Raw genomic sequence first — 19,110 nt, forward strand, 5'->3', positions numbered from 1 at the left:
GGCATTATATTTTTATCTTTTCGTGGAAGCTTTGTTTCTCAGCATTCTGGCATTTGAACTTCTGATGAACAAGTGTGAAAATATTTCCTTACACATTTAACGATATTTCTATGCCTGAATAAAATAAAAAAAAAATAAACAGATTTTTTTTTTCTTGTTATCAAAAATCCACCTTCTTACACAAGCAACCTTCACTAAATTGTTCACAATCCTCAAATTTCATAATTTATTTTACACAACATTTTTTAAAAATTATCTTACACATCTTAATTTTGTACGAGTATGTTTTTTTTTTAATTATAATGTGTTTTACTACGCTTTTTATTTATTTGTATATTATTATTATTTTTTATTATGTATTTATTTTTAAATTGTGATAGTTTCAAACTTAAATTTTAACTTTTTATATTCACGGCATCCTTTGATGGGTTTTTAGTGATACAGTTTTGAATATTTTTAATTTCGCAAACAAAAATTATGACGACCGCATCGATTATACGTAATAGTTGACCCTGCAAAACATAAAATATATACTACAGTAAAAATGAAATAAAACATCTTGTTCTTTTCGCTTTACTCATACGAAACGAAACATTCCTTTTCTCCCTTTCTTTTTCAGATTTTATTTACTGTTTTAAAATAGCTCCAATGTTTTAACTGCACCTTCTTTATGAGATTTTAAAAATAAAAATAAAATATTTGGTTTCTTTTCAATAATCAAGTTGCCTTAATTAGTAAATAATCCTATGAAACTAACTAAAATTTATCCCAATATGTTTTAAAATAAGAAAAACAATCCGACTCGATTTCAAGCAAGATTTTCTTTTTTTTTTCTTCTGAAGACATGTTCTCAAATGCAAGCAGTAAAGCTTGCTTTGAAATTCCTTTCTGATTCAAACTGTTTTGTTGTAAGAAAATAATGTGGAAGGGTTGACCGCAAGACACCAAGGGGGACATCTCCTTAGGGAATCCGCCCAGGCAGTCTCTGTTATTCCTCTCTCAGCTGGGGGCTTTTAGTTGCATGCACAAAAGTATCCTTTAGGGAAATAGGGGATTAGCCGCAAGTTTTGATCTTTTGTAATCATTTATCTTTAAAATACTTCCCACGCTTGAGCAACTGATATCTGGACACTCAGAAGGGATTTAAAAGTCATCGCAATTACGATAAAAGAACCGAAAAGCAAAGAGATGTCTCTGTGTTTATTGGTCGTTTTGAAGGGTCACAATGTATCAAAAGGCACCGAAGAATACTTTTTATCCGCTTAGAAAATCATTCCCACAGTTAAAGCGTCTTTGTCCATTCAAATGCTCCCCTTGCTCACAGGTTGGATCAATCAGACAATTGTTTGAAGAATGTTTTGTTAAGCCCTTTTGAAAGGTATATCATCTTACATTTAACAGTTTTGATTTCTTAAGTGTATAAAAAGAAAAGAATGATATACTGAGATAAAAGCAAAAAGAAAAATAAATCAATAAAATAATTAGTGTTATAAAAATAATTGCTTTTCGTCCTATCCTCTATTGTTTATTATTTTCCCGTTATGTACTGTGTAAATTTAATGAATATTTCAGCACATATTAGCAACCTTGTATTTTATTGCACTGTTTAATTCAGTGCCAAAAAACTAATAAAGCGAAGCGATTTTCGAATGCAAGCTGAACAGAAAAAACAACATTAAAATCCCGAGAGCAAAATGGGGAAAAAAGCGCTGTTACAACGTAGCAAAAAGCTACTCCGTTCGTTATCTGCAGCATGCGCGTTAAGGGGTTTCGGGCTGATCATCGAATGGGTTAAGAGGTTTTCCACCTCCAGCTCAGTCACTTCCTAAGCTGAGCTGATGAGTGCTAATAAGCACAAAACTGCAGTCCTTGGCTGGAATGACTGAGTTGGGGGTGTATTTCATTTAAATTCTGTTTTCCAAATAGCAGTATATTTATTATATTTACTAATGTGACTAGACATATAAATTTTCCAATTATCTTATATTCTGAGCTGCAGCGTGTCACTTAATTCCAATACAAGTTAACCTCAATTCAAATCAAGGTCTTAATTTTTCATCTTTGAAACTATTGTTAACCTTCAAACATTGACAAAGACTGCTTTCCATTTCATGATTTTCTATTTTCTGTTGTGTGCGCCACTAATGGGTGGTTAAAATGCAAATTCAGGTTCAAAATTTTTTGCAGCTACAATGCTTTACTTTATATGAAGAAGTGGCTGGTATGTACGTTCTTATGCAAGAAAATAGTAATTGCTAATAATTTTCCGGATACTCAGAGATAGCATGTACCCCAATTACCTTGGATTTCTAAAAATCTACTATGCTTTAAAATTTTCGATTTGTTAACTATCTTTTCATTTTCAAAATTTTGCATCTATAAGCTTCTGCATTTATGCGTCTTAGTTTCCATCAAAAATACTGTAAAGATCTTTTTGTTAAGGTTTATGAATTGACATGCTAGTGTTGAAAAATTACTTTTAAAGCCTAATGTTTTATAAATTTATACTTTTTGACAATCTTAATTGAGAACAATTTTTCTCATAGAGAATTTTGAGTGTGAGTGCTCAAACTTTGATTTTTTGTAATATATTTTCAAAGATGTGGAATATTTTATGAAATGTTTTGTTTTCTGGTTGATTATTTTGTCATTTTATTGTTAAATAAAGAAAGTTGAATTTGCTATAAATTGTTTTCTTAATTTTTGCTCTTATTTTAACTGTGACTCACAACATAAATTGCTCAAACCAAGTGAACTCTGAGTTAATAGGAAATATTATATGAGGCGTTTGTTCTCTCCGACAAGAGCAAATCCTTGAACTAGTTTTGATGGATTTTCTCTTGTTGCATACAATGCCTAGGGTAACGGCACCAGTAACAGACAAGGGTGTAGTAACAGTCGTAAGTTTGTATTTAAGTAATAAGAATTTTAGGCGGGTAAAACTAATGTTGCTGCGACCCATGAATACAGTGAAACCATGTAGTGTTATCAGAGTGAATTTTATGAGCCAGTTGGTACTTTCAAGCAGTGGTGGAAGGTTATGAGCAGCTACCACGAGGTCTGCCAGTGTCTCATGTTCATTTCAATTTAATAAGGTTTTCAATCTAAAAATAAAGAACGTTTGCACATTTTGAAGAGAAAAGGGGAATTATGTCCATTACTTGATGTTTCCTCATCTCATCTGTTACTGGGTATCATCAGACTTTTCAGTGGGTGTTACTGGGGGTCGGACCTTTTTTTCGAAATTGAGCAAATAAAAATAGAATTAAATCATTCGGAGGATCCAGAAGCAGCCATACGTTAGTTGAGATGTAGTTGCAAGAGAAAAATAATTTTAAAAGTCTAAATACATTAAAAGGCTCTGAAAATTGAGTTAACCTAAGAGCAGTGTCTTAAGCATGTCTGTTACTGGTGCTGTTATCCTATATGCTGCCGTGGAAAGGTAAAGTGTATTGACTGAAATTTTTATTTATTTTGACTTCTTTTAAAATTGCTGTGAATCTACCCGTTTTACATAGTGTGTTTTTTATCTGGGAAAATACAGTTAAAATCGGTGGTGCTCAATGTTCTTTTATCCATGGACCACACTCCACATTAAAACCTTATCTCAAGGGGCACAAATTTTAAACAAACATTTTTACGTTTTTGGATAACATGGAAAATGGTGGAAAATGAGAAATTAAATAGTAGTCACCATTATTTAATAGTTATTTCATTAACAAAATGTTTTATGTGTTTTTTAAAATCCGATTTCTGAGTATTTGGCTGCAAATTTGTAATATTCTAACAAATTGCCTGTGTCTGGGAACCCAAAACACAGGAAAGAAAAAGTTCAGTGTGGTTAAATGGAGAAGTGATTTGATTGGCTGCAATTGCAGCAGAGGTTACTGACAGATTGTCAAACAGAATATCAATTCGTAACCTGTAACAAAACAAGCCACATATGGCCCTTGGCCCGTAGGTTGGGCTTAAATGCTTGTTATCAAGTGTTGATGCAGTGAGTATGTTTCGAGAAATGTTTCCGAGATTCAGAAAATTAATTAAATCTTCATATAAATACTTTATTTTATATCTTACAGTTTGTTTTTATAACAAATTTTATACCAAATAATGTTTTGAAGACAAAATTCATTTTCAGTCTAATTCACTGAAACCATATTTAAGTACATCAAGTTTACATTATTAAATTCTTTTATACATGACACATAAAGTAAAGCATAAGACTTGGTTTTAACTAGGGTTGCCAACCTTGGAAAAACAATTTGAGGAGCATCTGTGGTGATTTTGAGGAGCAATTTGAAAATTTGCGGAGCAGTTCTGTATTTTGTGTAAAAATCAATAAAAACAACTAAAACCACTTATCTGAAATTGTTTTAGAGCGTTTATAACCATTTAAAGCACTAGTGTAAAAGTAATAAATTTTAAATTAATAAAACAACTTTAAACACTACTTCAATCTTTGAGTATAAGCATCTTTAATGTTGCATACTTACATGTTTGACATAATAGCAACATATAAGCATGAAAACTTTCGGCCGGGAAATACAGAGCAAAATAACTTTTTTGCGGAGTCGGAGTTTTGTCATTTTTGCAGAGCAACTCCACAAAATGCGGAGTAGTTGGCAGCCCTATTTCAGCTTAAATACTCATTACTGTAATTAGTTTGTCACTTGCAAATACTTTGGCACTTTTTGTTGAGTTTTGTGTTTATGACCGATTGCTTCTGCTTTTCAAAATGGAAATATTTTAAAATAAATTATACTTATTAACTCTTAACTAATTACAGCACAATTTTAATATTTAATATCTTGAAAATATATATTTTACAATAGCTTATCCAAGGAATTCGCTCGACCTTTCGTGTTGGTGTAAAGGGCGTGCCCACTGGAAGGTTAACAATAAAATTACGGTCAAAACTTTTAGCTTAATCAGTATCCACTTTCTAAATGCTCATCATTGCTCAAAGGCAAGGGCACCCATATAGGGGGGGGGGGGCAAGTGCTCCACTTGCCCTCCCTATTTCTAGAGGGGGGCAAGCCCCCCCCCTCTAGAAATGAGAACTTCCTTGCTTTTAATTCTGTTTTCTTTGCAAAAATGTGAAAACATTTCTTTAGCCATTAATGAATAAGTTATTAAAAATGTCAAATTTTAATAACTCTAATATGTACTGAAATTGGTTTCCATGGAGAAAATACCCTGCTAAACCATGGGGAAAATATCTGAGCCCTCCTTTAAAATTTTGCATATGGGCACCAATGCTCAGAGGACATCAAGTCCGGCAAGTATAAAGTCAATTTACACTATGAATACATGCAAAAATTGCCTGTTCATGTTCTTTTCTTTCCATCTTCATAGTAGTGATCATAAATACGGATGTCACTGTTTTTAGACCAATGAGTGATTAATTGTTATATCAGTAATAATGTTAATATATTTTTAGCCTTTCAACAACTTTATTTTGCTTTCTTTGGGGATAAGCATTATTGACATCACTGATATTCTCCCAATGTTGTTTGTTTACCCATAAATATTTTACTTTATTTTCTATAAATACATTCATGCATTGCTATTCAATAGGATGTAGAAAAAACGATTTTGAAAACTACAGGGTATTTCTAAATTGTTTGTATAAAATACTACTGCCTACTTCAAGGTTTGACATTTTGCCTCACAACGCCATATTCTTGAATTGTTACTGATTTTGTATATGCCTTGAATAATTTTTTACACATAAAAATGTCGAGTTTTGACTGCCCACCTGCGCTGGCTGACTGAACTCATAATAATTGGCCACCAAGTGACCAATTATCTGATGAAAATTGTCTTTGCACCTCATAATCAGAACTAGGATAATGATGATAAGTGCATTGTTTTGCATTTTTTAAATGATTTTCATTGCTTTTGAACTTTTTCAGGTCTTTTTGTACCATATATTTTTTTCTAGCATTTTAAAAGACTCCCCCCCCCCCCGAAAAGCATTTAACTTGTTAAAAATAAATGTGGAGTTTCATACTTTTACTCAAACTTTAAGCATTTTAACTGGAGTGTAAGTGAAATTTAGAATAGAAGAAATTTACATCACAGAGAGAGAAATTGTTATTTTATATCTGCTTCAAAAACAGATGTTGATGTTTAATGGGGTTCAGAATTAAAGTATTTCCTTTTTGCAAAGGCTTTTCTTTCAATTTTATGAATATCAAAAAATCTTTGATTATAGAATGATGATATGCAATTCTGATGTTCTTGGAGATGGCAACTAGAAATTTATGAGTTTTTGAATTAATTTTTCTCAGGTATTTATTTACATTTATTTCATTCACAAATTTCATTAATATTTTAGCTACTTAAAAAAAACATAAAATTACAATATACACATGTACATATTTTTACACTTAATTTTTAGTACAAGTTCTGGTTTATAGTTAATTAAACTTAAAATAAATTTATAATATTAATCAAATTTAAAATAAATAATATAAAAAGCCCTTTAAAACCTTTTTACGTAGATTTTACAGGGCATTGCTTATCATTTTGATATTTTTGTAGACTTTTAAATGTTTTTTGCATTTCAACCATATTTTTAAAGTGTTTTTATTTTACCAACAGCCTAGCACTGATAATGATCAACAATTTTGTGTTGCCGGATCTTGGGCTATGAGTTGAAACATAGTAGATGAGATGCTAAATTGTAACTTATAATTTGTTTAATTGCAGAAACTAGTATTTAATCTAAAAACAAAAAGTTCATTCTTCTGCTGGAGATTTACTACATTAGAAACGCCCTGTATTTTGTCAGCTTTTCAGTTGGTGGTTCAGCCCTTCCTCCTGCTTTCTGGAATGAGAACTTTATCTATGCAGTGGACGATTCCGTCTTTGGTCAGAACGTCTGGTTGTATGACATGGGCTGTATTGACCATCAGTCCATCCTTTTCCTTGTGGACCTTGACCGTCTGGTACTCGGTTCGGACGTTGTACTGTAGCTTGGAGTGGATGGAACCTGTTGCGAACATGTTGTCCACCACATGGTTCTGGACCATCTGTATGAAAAAAAAAAAAGAAAAAGAGATCATATGAGGCTGCTTGACAAGATAGTTTCTCTTCTCTACCTTGTGGTTTCCAAATGAAATCATGAATAATAAATACAAATGCAAAAGTAACAACCAGCAACCAGGCTCTGGACCCAGCTAGGTTTTGTCCTAGTCAATTGTCAATTCCCACTGAAGATCAAGAGCCCATTTGAAACTATTCATCCCACTGCAAGTAACAGCTGCTTCTGATAAACTATTCAAGCTGAAACTAGTAAAACTCTGATAAACTATTCAGCTTGAAGGGTATCCTAGTTTAAATAATTTTTGAACATAAGTCAAAATATTTTTATTAACAACAAATGGATTCAAGTTTTTTTTTTCTTTCTGAAATGCATTTTCCAAGCATGCATATAGAGAGACTGGCTAAAATTCAGGCAGAATATGTCCCCAAATTACTCTGAAATGGAAACTTGATATGAACTTTCTTTCTGATAAATTAAAGATATTACAATTATGATTTGTGGTCCCAAAGATTTTTATTTCTTCATTGTTGAATAAAAAATCAAGACTGCTTATTGATTTCACTTTGGCTGTGCCTTGGCGTTTAGTCTATTGTCTTTGCCATGGTTGATAACGGATCAAGTGATCCATTGTGAACCAATGAAATTCATGAAAGCTAATTTTTTTTTCCAGATGATAAATATTTTCTTCTCTTGTTGATTCTTTTCTTTTTTCCTTTTTTTATTTATTTATGCAGGTGATAAATCTTTTCGCATTTTATTAATTTTTTTTCATTTAATTATTTAAAAGAAAATTTTTTATTATAATATTATTTGCAGATGATTAATCTTTTTGCACTTTATTAATTTTTTCTCTTAAGATTGTTGGAGTATTTGTTTAAAAATGGTAAAATGAAAGCATATTTCAAGCAAATGCCTTTTTATTGCCCATATTTCAAGCAAATAAAAACGGATTCTTTTTGTCTGATTTTCTAATGGCATTTTATGAAGATTGTTTACTCTAAAAACAACAATTTCAAAAATAGCGAAAAGTATTCATATTTGAACATATATCGTGAGTCAAAATGGCTCCGACTATGTGGTATTCAAATTTAAAACATTCAAATACTCATCAAATATTCAAGTCAACATGTGTGCTCATTTTTAAAAATGAATATGTAATTATTTTAAAAAAACTGAGTATTATGTACTCATTTTTGAGTATGAAATTTTTCAGCACACTATTTGATAGCATGGGTGCTCATATTTGAAACAAAAGGTTTCAAGGAAATTTGAAAGCATGAATGTACTTATTTTTGAAAACTTCATTTTTCTCAGTATTCTTATTATTTTGCTATTTTATTTTATTTATTTATTTATTTATTTATTTTTTTGAAAGCCTTATTTTCGCCCGTTTGCTATATTCCCTTCTATACAGTTGGAGTCGACAAAAAATAATTTGTACTAATTTTTATCATTTCTTGATTACATTTTACTAATTTTTTTCAGCCTTGATGGCGCAAAATGTCATTTGAACAAGTCAGAAACGAATTGAAGGTCATTTATTTGTTTGTTCGTATCTTTTTATACCGAGTGGTTATAAAATAAGTATATCTATCGTAGCTAGCAGTATCTTGAAGGAATAGTCCGAATGAAACAAAAATTGGTTCACTTACTAAACAGGAAGGGGGAGAAAGAAGAATGGAACAATAAAATAAATTCGTTGCAACACTCACAGACAAGTTGCGCTTTTGAGCGTATAATGAGTAATGCAAGAAAAAAAGAATTGAAACATCAAACCAGCTGTTATACCTAATTAATTGAAAAATAAAGCAATAGATTGATTGCACTTACGAATGACGATGCCTATCAAGTTCAGGTTCCATATGCCCATTGAGCTGGAGGACATAATCGAGGCAGTGCGCGAAGGGGGGGGGGGGTTCAACTGCGGAATGTAATGCGTTAGAATTGATGTTCTGCACATGTTGTGAAATGTGATCTTTTTGGTTATTGGGATTTGCGACATCTCCACGGTATACATTACATTTTGTTTTTTGTATCCCCAAAGTCAAAAACCACATAGCGCCAGATTAGGAGTATCAATGGTAAAATGTCTTGCCGTAACAACTTTTGTACTGCTCTCCTAATATAGGGTGTGATGGTATCTCAATTAAAAGTTAAATCATCAACATCATGTATTCAAAAGCGTTTATTTGAGTCACCAAGCTCATATATGTTCATGTCAAAACTCATATAGAGAATTTGAAAATATATGTGTTCTGGCAGTCTAATACATATTGTATTTGCATTCCACCGAAAATTTGGCAAAATAAAAGTAAAGCATAACTTTATAACTATTGTTATATTTTATTAGGGCATGGAAATAAGTGTACAAGTTATTATTTGCAAGGTTCAGTCATTAGCCAGGCAGACAAAGTTACTGTTCTGGGGGTCTTAATAAGTTAGGATTTAAAGTTTAGCCAACAGTGCAGCATTGCTAGTAACAAGGCCAATAAGATGCTTGGGTTTATCAATAGATCTATTTCAAACAAATCTAAAGAAGTTCTTCTTCCCTTATATAGAAGTTTGGTAAGACCTCATTTGGAGTATGCTGTTCAGTTTTGGTCTCCTTATCTTAAGAAAGACATTAATGTATTGGAAAGGGTTCAAAGGCGAGCTACAAGGCAAATAAATGAACTTTCTCACTTAGACTATGATTCCAGGCTTAGAAGGCTAAAAATGTAGTCTTGAGCAAAGAAGAGACCAAGGGGACATGATTCAGTTGTTTAAATTTATTAAAATGAAAGATGTTACGGGGCTGAAGTTAAGCGCTGAAAACAGGACAAGGGTCATTGTTTTAAGCTATTTAAATCTCAGGCTAACATGGTTATTAGGAAAAATTATTATTATAGCAGGGTAGTGGAACCTTGGAACAGTTTACCGGAAGAGGTGGTAATGAGCAAGAGAGTAAATAGTTTTAAGAGGGCCATTGATCTTCACTGGGTATTGTAAATTGACTAGGACCAGTCTAGCTGGGCCCAGAGCCTGTTGCTGGTCGTCACTTTTTGTATTTGTATTCGTATTAATTCACTAAGCATATTGATGTTGACGTACCTTTTTGAGTCTCCTCTTATTCTTCATGATATGGTGAAAATTTTCTTCTCCCAATTTTTCGAAAGCCTCGTTCGTCGGGAGGAAAATGGTGAAGGACTTGTTACTCCTTGAACTCAGGAAATGAGGCTCGAACTCTTGCACGTTGTGAATCGCATCCGCCATCATGCTGTGTTAAAATAAACAATCATAATGATAAAAATAAGAAATAAAGTATCCATCCGACAAAAGAGCTTTGGAACCATTCCGCAAAAAAGCCAACCGCTTATCCCGCACGTAACGCCTCATATATTTCAATTAAAAGTAATGATTTTAAAGAATAAGGACGAAATTCTTTGCTAAAGATATCACGCATAAGTTCTTAATTTGTTAAGCAGAAAAAATTTGTTCATTAGTATTTTAAAGTATTGTTTTTAATGACATATATGGGAGGGGGGCAAAATGACCGTTTCCGTGGATGGCCCTTTGCTTTTGTCGGATGTCCTTTCATTCATTAGCATGAAAGCTCACTTATTTTGCAATGATAAAAGGGATTCCTTGTTACTTCGAAACACGTGTGTCCAGTAGTCTGCAATTTTTGTGTAATTATACGTTGTTATTTCGTATTTTTACATTTCAAGCACAAAGGTTTTTTTTTTTTTTAATGTTTTAACCATAATGGGTACAGGGGCTCCCAAACTGGGTGCCGCGGGAAACATAGGGGGCTGCCGCAAAGTGCCCATGGTAACAATATAATATGTAAGAAAAAAAACAAAGTGAAAAAATTACAGTTCTGCAAAGTGTGCCGCGGAATGGAAAAGTTTGGGAAACCCTGGTACAGTTGATTGAAATTTGTGTTAACAAGCTAAGAAATTCATTATGGGGTCTAATGAATCAAAGAGGTCATCATATATTGACCCTCTTTGAGGGGGGAGGGAGGTTGCATAGCAACCAACAACTCTCTCGATTCGTACGGGCAATCCCTTCTCCTTCACTGCGTGAAGGAGATTTCTTCTGAATTTTCTTCAAATTAGCGAGATTCCCGCCAAAGGGGATTTTTCAGCGATTATAATTTCGAGAAAAATCTCTACAGTAAAACGATCGCGATCGCAAAAAACGAAACGTTTTCATACACGATGATCATCTCATCTCAGGACCAAAAGCCCTTCTCCCTTTTAGTGAACTTCCCAAGAAGTATACAGTCTCAAGCTCAAGCTTCATCTTATCGCGCAACCGAATTATATGGGAAGTTTTGTTTTCTAAGATTTGGGACGAAAGGAAAAACTATGGGCTTTATTTCGCTTTGTGCTTCTGTCAATGTGAGGTGTCACTCCTACCTTTGTGTAGCTAATACTTATGCTATGTGTAAGTTGTCTCATATATATATATTTTTTAAAACTGAAATAACTTTTTCACCGTCATACAACGGTAAACACAGACAAGACGATCGACGTGAGGAATGGGGATTAATCTGTCAATGTGGGATATGATCACAGAAACGCACATTTTCTTTAATTTGTTTTATGATGCGGTGCACGTAAAATAATCGTCATGTGTACGCTATCAGCGACAATAAATACGTACTGCTGAACTAGAATATTGCCTAGAGTAAGCTGAGCTTCTTAAATGAGGCCCGAACTAAAATTTTAATGGGGGGGGGGGGAATTCTCAATTTGCCGAATGGAATTTCGAATTTTAGCATATGATAAAATACCAGCATCACATGCCATACATGCATAGCATCAAATGAGAAGGAATATTAGGCATCATTGAAAAACAATTTTACGACGTTAGAAAAAGGGGGGGGGAGTCTTTGTTGCAATGTTATATCCAAATTTCCAGAAGCATCGCAAATTTTGTCGAGTGAGGGAATTTTTGGGAGTTCACAGTGCCCTCCGATCGGGACGCTCCTGAATGAGGTTACCAGACATTTAGACAGTCCGTCCGGGTTGATGACCGGACTAAAATGAAGCCTTCTACTGAATCATTCGCTTGCTGGTTCGAACCTCCGTCTAACACCCAAACTGCAGATTGAATTGTTCTTGAGCCTAGCCTCATTCTTTGGCTCGAGTGTGGTTTGAGTCGGATGGTGAATAAGGCTGTTATTGGTTGAAGAAAGCTTCGAATAGCAGTTCGAATTAGTTGGTGAATGCGACCGTTAGTGGGTTTGACAGGCTCAGTTCTTAAACGCACCTCTGTCATCTTCTGTTGTAGGCTGCAACGAGCTTTTAAGCACAAAATTTTCAGGGCAAAAATCAGGTCATTGAAGACCGATTACTTCTTTTAAAAATGAATGTTAGGGATTTGTTTGTGGCCTCCTTTGTTGTGTGGTAGAAGCTTAGCTTCGCATGTTGGAGGTTGTGGGTTCGATTCCCACCGGTGTCATGGGAATATCTTCTTCTCTTTGTTTTTGAAATCTTCCGGAGGCTACGGTCCTTTGTGTACGAGTGTATGTACAGAGCATTGGCTTCTGTGTAAATAAATAAAATAAACGTGTTCTGTTTCTACTGGACAATTCCATGAATTGGTCGAACCAATAATTTGAAAAATTTATGTCTGAAAAACACCAAATTCTTTTTTTTTAACATCAAACTTGAAGCAAAAATTAAATTAAAACGAATTTGTTATGAGAATAAAATTTTCTCTTTGAATGACTACCATTGTTAATTCGGTGCGTTTCGTCACTAATACACCTTGTATTCTCAAAAGTGCCCATTAAATTGTAATCGACGCTTAATGTACTGTAATGTAGTAATGTGGATAAACTCGAACGTGTTATTTGTTTTAATCATTCTAGACTGAGTGGCAACATTCCTACAATGTTGCATGATATGCTCCAGGAAGGCAAATTTCTTCGATGTGTCATCATTGCTTCCTGTAAGTTGATTTTATTGCACTATTCGTAGAGGGAGTAAAATCTAAGGGTTTTTGATAAATTCAGTTCGGATTACATGATCTTTGAAACATATTATGTCAAAACTATGCTTTTTGTCTCTTAAAAGCCGTTTTAGATTTTGTCGCAGCGTAATTTATGATACGTCCTTCATTTGAACATTAATTTTCGTCGTAATGTCATCGCCCGTCGTTTCTGTAAGTAGATTTTATTTCTTGGTTCATATGTCGTAATATCTGTGTTGAATTTAACTCGGGTTTCATTAAAAATATGCCTCGGGTGTTCATGGGACATGTAAACATCGGAGCCAGTACTTTTTTTTTTTTACTTTTTGAAAAAGCATCGGGTAAATAATAAACTGAATTCAATCCATAATATTTTGATGTTTTATACCTTCGCTATGCTTTTTGGATAATCCAAACTTTTTTAGATGGATAATTCTAGGTTTTAAGATTACTATATAACGGTGATGCAAGCAATTAATTTCTAAGTGAATACTATGGGTTGAGTTTTAAGATGATTCCTGAAAAGTGCGCAATCCTTTGTTGTAACACATCTAAAAACAATCGACCGATTTAAAACTGAATTTGTCATTGTCAAAAATTACTGTATAAATGTTTTGGCGTATGTTGTTTTAAGTTGGTTTCCGTGCTTTTAAAAGATTATTTTTTAACTTTCTTCTTCAGCAAGGTGCCTTTGCGCATGTAGATAGGTGGTTTGTATTGGCTATTCCTTCTTAACTTACTTTCTCTGTTTTAATGTCCGCCTTTTACTTCCGCTTTTAAATCGTTACCAAAAACAATTAAAAATAATAGTAATTATAAAGTTAAACATATAATAGTAATTATAACGTTTTGTATGTTTGAAAAGTCGCTTTCAAATTCGTGGTCTCCAGTGGTATATTTTGCTCTTTAGCTCCGGGCTTCAATTGAGTTGAGCTTACGACTTTTCACTAAAAAAGAAACCCTTATATCTGCTGTTTTAATTAATTGAGAAAATCAGAACAAGTTTTATTTTGATGCAGAAACAAAATCTCTTTCAAACGACATCGAATGTCAAGGGAAATCTTTCATCCCTTTAGTAGACAATTACGTGAAATTTCAGCTTAAAAAATTACAAAAAAAAAAAAAAAAACTAATTCGACATAAACCCCAGGTGCAAATAACCGGGACTCGAAGTAATTTTGTACAAATTTTCAAGGCTGTAGGTACTATAGGGTATTTCGCCATACACTTCCTTTCGCAATTTCTTTGATGTTGCTTTTTTTTAATATACAGTATACCTTTGTTTTACGCGGGGGTTGCGTTCCACGGAAATGCCGCTTAAATTGAAACCTTATAGTAGTGTTGAAATAGGGGTTAGGTTCCATAGATAACAAAACACTTCATTCTAGTGATGACTAATTGAATAATACGTTTAATGTGTACTTATATCGACTTTTATGCACAACCATGCATAAAGAAAACATACACTAATTCGTGTTCTGTTTATAAAGAGGAGCTGGCTATGATAATCTTTTGGCAGTCATTAAGAATTTTTCTCTGTAATTCTTTGCAGAGCATTAACGCATCCGTGATCACTGGCGTCATTTCCATGATAGAATTTTCCTTCACCAACAAATCAGAAAGATCATTTCTATTGTCTAGGATTAGCTCAAACTTTTCAATGTGAACGTTTTTGGTTTTGGCACCGACGTCGGTAGCCTCGTTGGTTTTAGCTTCCTTTGTCACTCCTAAAAGCTCTTCTTCCAGTGAGTTCGGAACTGTGTGAGTTTAATAACTTTACTTCTGGAAAGAGCTCTGGAACCAATTGCAAAAAATGTCTCCAGCGGCCCAAGCTTGATTATTAGCACGTCAAAATGCCGTTTGATTACGCGTAATCTGCAATCTTTAGGAGTTTGAAATTTGAAAAAGCGGAAAATTTTATCTGTTTGCATTGCCGCATCCGCGTAAAACTGAAACTCATCCGCTTAAAATAAAATAAAGGTGTCAAATCATAAACTGCGTATAATCGAAACCGCGTAAAATAAACCCGCGTAAAACGAGGGTCTACTGTATAGAGGTAAGGATAGGTAACGGGTAAATTTGATTTAGATTTTAAAAAGCTTCATCTGAAATGAATTTCAAAACGAAAAAAACTTTAAAAATGAAATACAAAGAATGTTTTTGAATTCTTAAAAAAAAAGACTATTTCTATAAGTTTGGTCGCACTAAAGAGCATGAAATAAAATAAGTATTTGATTTCACGATTACAACACTCAAAAACTGCAGTTTTAGGTTAATTCTATAGCAGCCAATAAAATTTAAATTAAAAATTGAGTTAAGAAGAAATATAGACAGTATAGTAAAACCTGTTTGAAGTAAGCTGTATACCGCCTGTTACGTATCTCAAAATTTTAATTAAAACTGTATTTTCTGCTTTAGAATGACTGCGGGGGTCGGCGAGCAGGTGGCGGCCCTTCCTAGTATAGGTATGAAGTATGTAACAAGTTTTACTTACTAAAGCAGCAGTAATAAACAATAAAAAAGAGGATATGTATTATAAATTAGAACCATCTGTTATAAATCAATTAATTTTCTTTATGTTTTGCTCCATTTATAATCTCATAACTTTCAATCTTTTTGTTATTTTGTTTCGAAAAAATATTAACTATACGTTTTCAGAACAAAATTGCAGGATAAATTTAAGAATATTTTCTTCAGTTTTTGTTGCAATTTTTCTGAATCATTTTTTATGGTGCAAAATAAATGATGAATGAATCGTGAACTAGTTCGAGACTTTTGGAATTTTAGTGAATTTCTTTTATGCAACTGAAGAATGTTAAATTACTTCATGCTGTTTCTTCTATAAAAGGTCTGTTTTTACCCGATCGCAATTTTTGCGATAGCTTCGTTTTTCCGACCGGAGTTTTTTTTTTTTTTGAAGTGTCATTTTTAGTGAAAGCGAGTTATATGAAGGCTCCTAAAACTCGCTTTTAGGACTCAAAAAGGGACTTTTACAGATTCCTGAAAATAGATATTTATTTTTAAAAAAAACATGAACGTTCAATAAAGTAAAAATTGAATCGAAAATACAGTTTAAGCTCTCTTGGAATGAGTCAAAACATATGAATCTAACCATACAAGGTAGTTGTTGATGATTTGTTCTAACACTTATGTGTAACTGAATCAACATGAGTGGTGTTGCTATTTTGTAATCCGATATGCGGGTAGAAATAGAAATAAATGAGTGAAATTTATAAAATGGACACAGAAATTAAATCCATTCGTTTTCCTACATTTGACATATTGCTATATGATGTATTTTTAGTTCTGAATAAGTGGAGTCTAAATCGAAACAAACTTGAACATAAACTATAAACCTTAACCAAAACAAAGTTATCTGTACTTTAACTTATTCTCTCGTATTCATAATTCGTATTAGTGGTTTAGTTGGGGTTTATTTTATTTTAGACTTATCTTAGAACTTTTTTTTTTTCATTTCCACAAACATATTTTACTTGCTGTTGTATATTTAAAGATTTATGTGAGATTGTTTGCTGTGAAAATTGTGCCTTGAATGAGAAAACTCAAAACATAATTCAATTTAGTTAATTGTTGCATTTTTAATTTGGAACTTCCCAATTTTCTCGACAATGAATAAAATAAATTTAGTTATGTATCGTCTGGGGTGGTTGTTTCCAAACCGGACAACCCTGATTGTTTTGACGAATTTCAAAAACTAGTTAAGTAACCGTCTGATAAATGCATACTTTATACGACACTTAATGTAAAGGCAATTGTTCTGTCACTGCATCTAAATCTCTTTTTTAATTAGTAAATTAGTTGTAAAATCGAAACGTTCTGTAATTTAGGTGTCTAAGGTTAGTACCACAGTGCTCGCTCTGTATCCTGTGCTTGAATGAAAAGATTCAATACATTATTCATTTTTGCTAACTGTTGTATTTTTGATTTGGAACTACTAATTTTCTAAACGATGGATGAAATAAACTAAATGTTTCTTTCTGGATAGTTGTTTCGAAACGGAAAAGTAAAGTAATCGTTTGATTAATACATGCTTACCAATTAATGTAAATTCAGTTGTTCTGACACTGCACATAAGGATCCCATATTTAATTAGTAAATTAGTTATAAAAGTGAGGAGTTCTGCAGTTAAGGTGTCTGAGGTTGGTACCCCAGTGTACGGCTCATTGTGCACTTTATGGTTTTCTTCTGCCGTGGGAAGGTAAAGCGCAGTATCTGCAGAAATGAGTCTTTAAGATATTTGAAGAAATGCGTTTTGGATTGCTTACTAGCAATAGAGAAAAGTTGGAAATTGAAGTTTTTTTCGTGCTTTATTTTCAGCGGAAACCAAATAAGTAAGCTTAAAAGCTAAATTACAATACGTGACAAAAAATGAAAAATTTACAGATACTGCACTTTACCTAACCACAGCAGTATTTATCAAAAATTCGTGTCAGCGTTTGGTGCTGCTCCTTTTCTCTTTTTTTTTTTTTTTTAGAGCCTGATTTCATCGAATTATTTTGAGTCAACTTCTTCATATAGGCCGAAGAACCTCATGATGATCATTTCTAACGAGTGAAACAATCGAATAGTTTTATAATGAAAAAAGTTCAAATTGGTAGCATCAAAAGTGCATATTGAGAAGTTTTTGACGCAAAAACGATTTGCCCTCGTGCCCCCGTATCGAGATAAAAGGTCTAAAGGTCTTAAATTTTAAGAAAAGTGGCAAATTTAAAGATCAGTAAAGAAATTGAAGGTACCACGAGGTTTCACAGTTTGCATGCGACAGGATATTCATCTGCAAAGCGCGTGAAATATGCATTTCATTACTCACCGAAACTCGCTAAATTAGGGAACTTCTCTCAAAATTTTGTTCGACGTTAAAACCTCGTGTTTTGGTAACGGGGATCCGAGAAAAATATTTTATGCATCCAAAAACATGTTTTACTATTATGGCTTGATTACTGCTAATTTATTATTATTACAGCAGGCGCCGCTTAATGTGATCACTTTGGGACAAACACAGTTTGATAACAATAACCGAAAAGAATCCAGGACACACAAAATGATGATTTTTTTCAATCAAGAAGCATTTATTTTTACAACTGCAAATGAAAATTACAATTACTCAACTAAATGCAGATATAAATCATAAATTACTCTAAATTAGCAGAATCTAATAGTTCTTTTTATTCCATCGACTTAACCGTCCGTCCGATGCTACAGTCTTTTTTTAGGGGAAGGGAAAGTCTTTTTTTCCCTTTTAAGAGTAAAATCTGATTTTTGCCGCATTAACCAATCCTTTCCCTGACATTCATAAATCAAGTCAATCAAATTTCAAAGTAGATTCAACTTCACCATTTTCTCTAGCACGGTTTCGCTTGTTGTTTAAATTTTCATTTTGTTTTCAATCTCATCACCAATTTTTTAGTAACTTACTAAGTAATGACTGAGAAATGTTTACTTATTCTACAGCATCTTTGATTCATCACGGTCAAATTGTCAATGCGTTTTAAAATGTCAATTTTTTCTTGACAGTTAAATTATTGCGCTTTTTCTCCATGGCTAAAATGTTTGATCGTTTAAAAGTGAAGTTTTTAGTGCAATTGAGCAGGAAATTAACTATTTTTAAATAAAATAAAAAAAAAAAAAACGCCTTCAAAAAATATCCAGGAACTAAAAAGCAAAAAATAACTGAATACACTTACATTCTATTTCCTACCCAAACATAGAAATGAAATTTATTTTACAATTCCAGTACAAAAATCAACTAAACTAAACACCGAATTATCAAATAAACACATATTTAATTTACTATACGATGAATTCTTTTAAATACCTAACTAATTGTATACGATCTCTTAATTTTTAATAACCTTTGGAAGTCGGGGCCTCCTGTAAACAACTACATAACGTAACTGACAACCCACCGAATCTTGAATTAAACACTAATTTAACTATACGCGAAATTAGTCTCTAAAACTTTAAACCTACTCAGTTACGTTAGGTAGTAGTTTATTATAGGTAGTAGTTTGTATTTTTAAATTTTTAGTGGTGTAAATAACACGGCGAGCGTCTCGGAGACTTCCGACGACTGT

At 32.9% G+C, this 19,110-nt stretch overlaps 1 protein-coding gene across 1 annotated transcript in view; it reads right to left on the bottom strand.

Annotated features, from left to right (window-relative positions):
• Positions 1-4,040: 4,040 nt before the first annotated feature.
• LOC129221902 (transforming growth factor-beta-induced protein ig-h3-like) overlaps positions 4,041-19,110 on the bottom strand; it is a 72,652-nt gene continuing 57,582 nt past the window's right edge. The window contains exons 11-12 of the mRNA XM_054856277.1: positions 10,142-10,307; positions 4,041-7,037 (exon numbers count right to left, since the gene is read on the bottom strand). Of these exons, the coding sequence (XP_054712252.1) occupies positions 6,813-7,037; positions 10,142-10,307 (391 nt within the window). The 3' untranslated portion in view covers positions 4,041-6,812. The remainder of the gene's footprint in view (positions 7,038-10,141; positions 10,308-19,110) is intronic.

The sequence above is a fragment of the Uloborus diversus genome, chromosome 5 (assembly GCF_026930045.1).
Source record: "Uloborus diversus isolate 005 chromosome 5, Udiv.v.3.1, whole genome shotgun sequence".
In the NCBI taxonomy this organism is placed as follows: Eukaryota; Metazoa; Arthropoda; class Arachnida; order Araneae; family Uloboridae; genus Uloborus; species Uloborus diversus.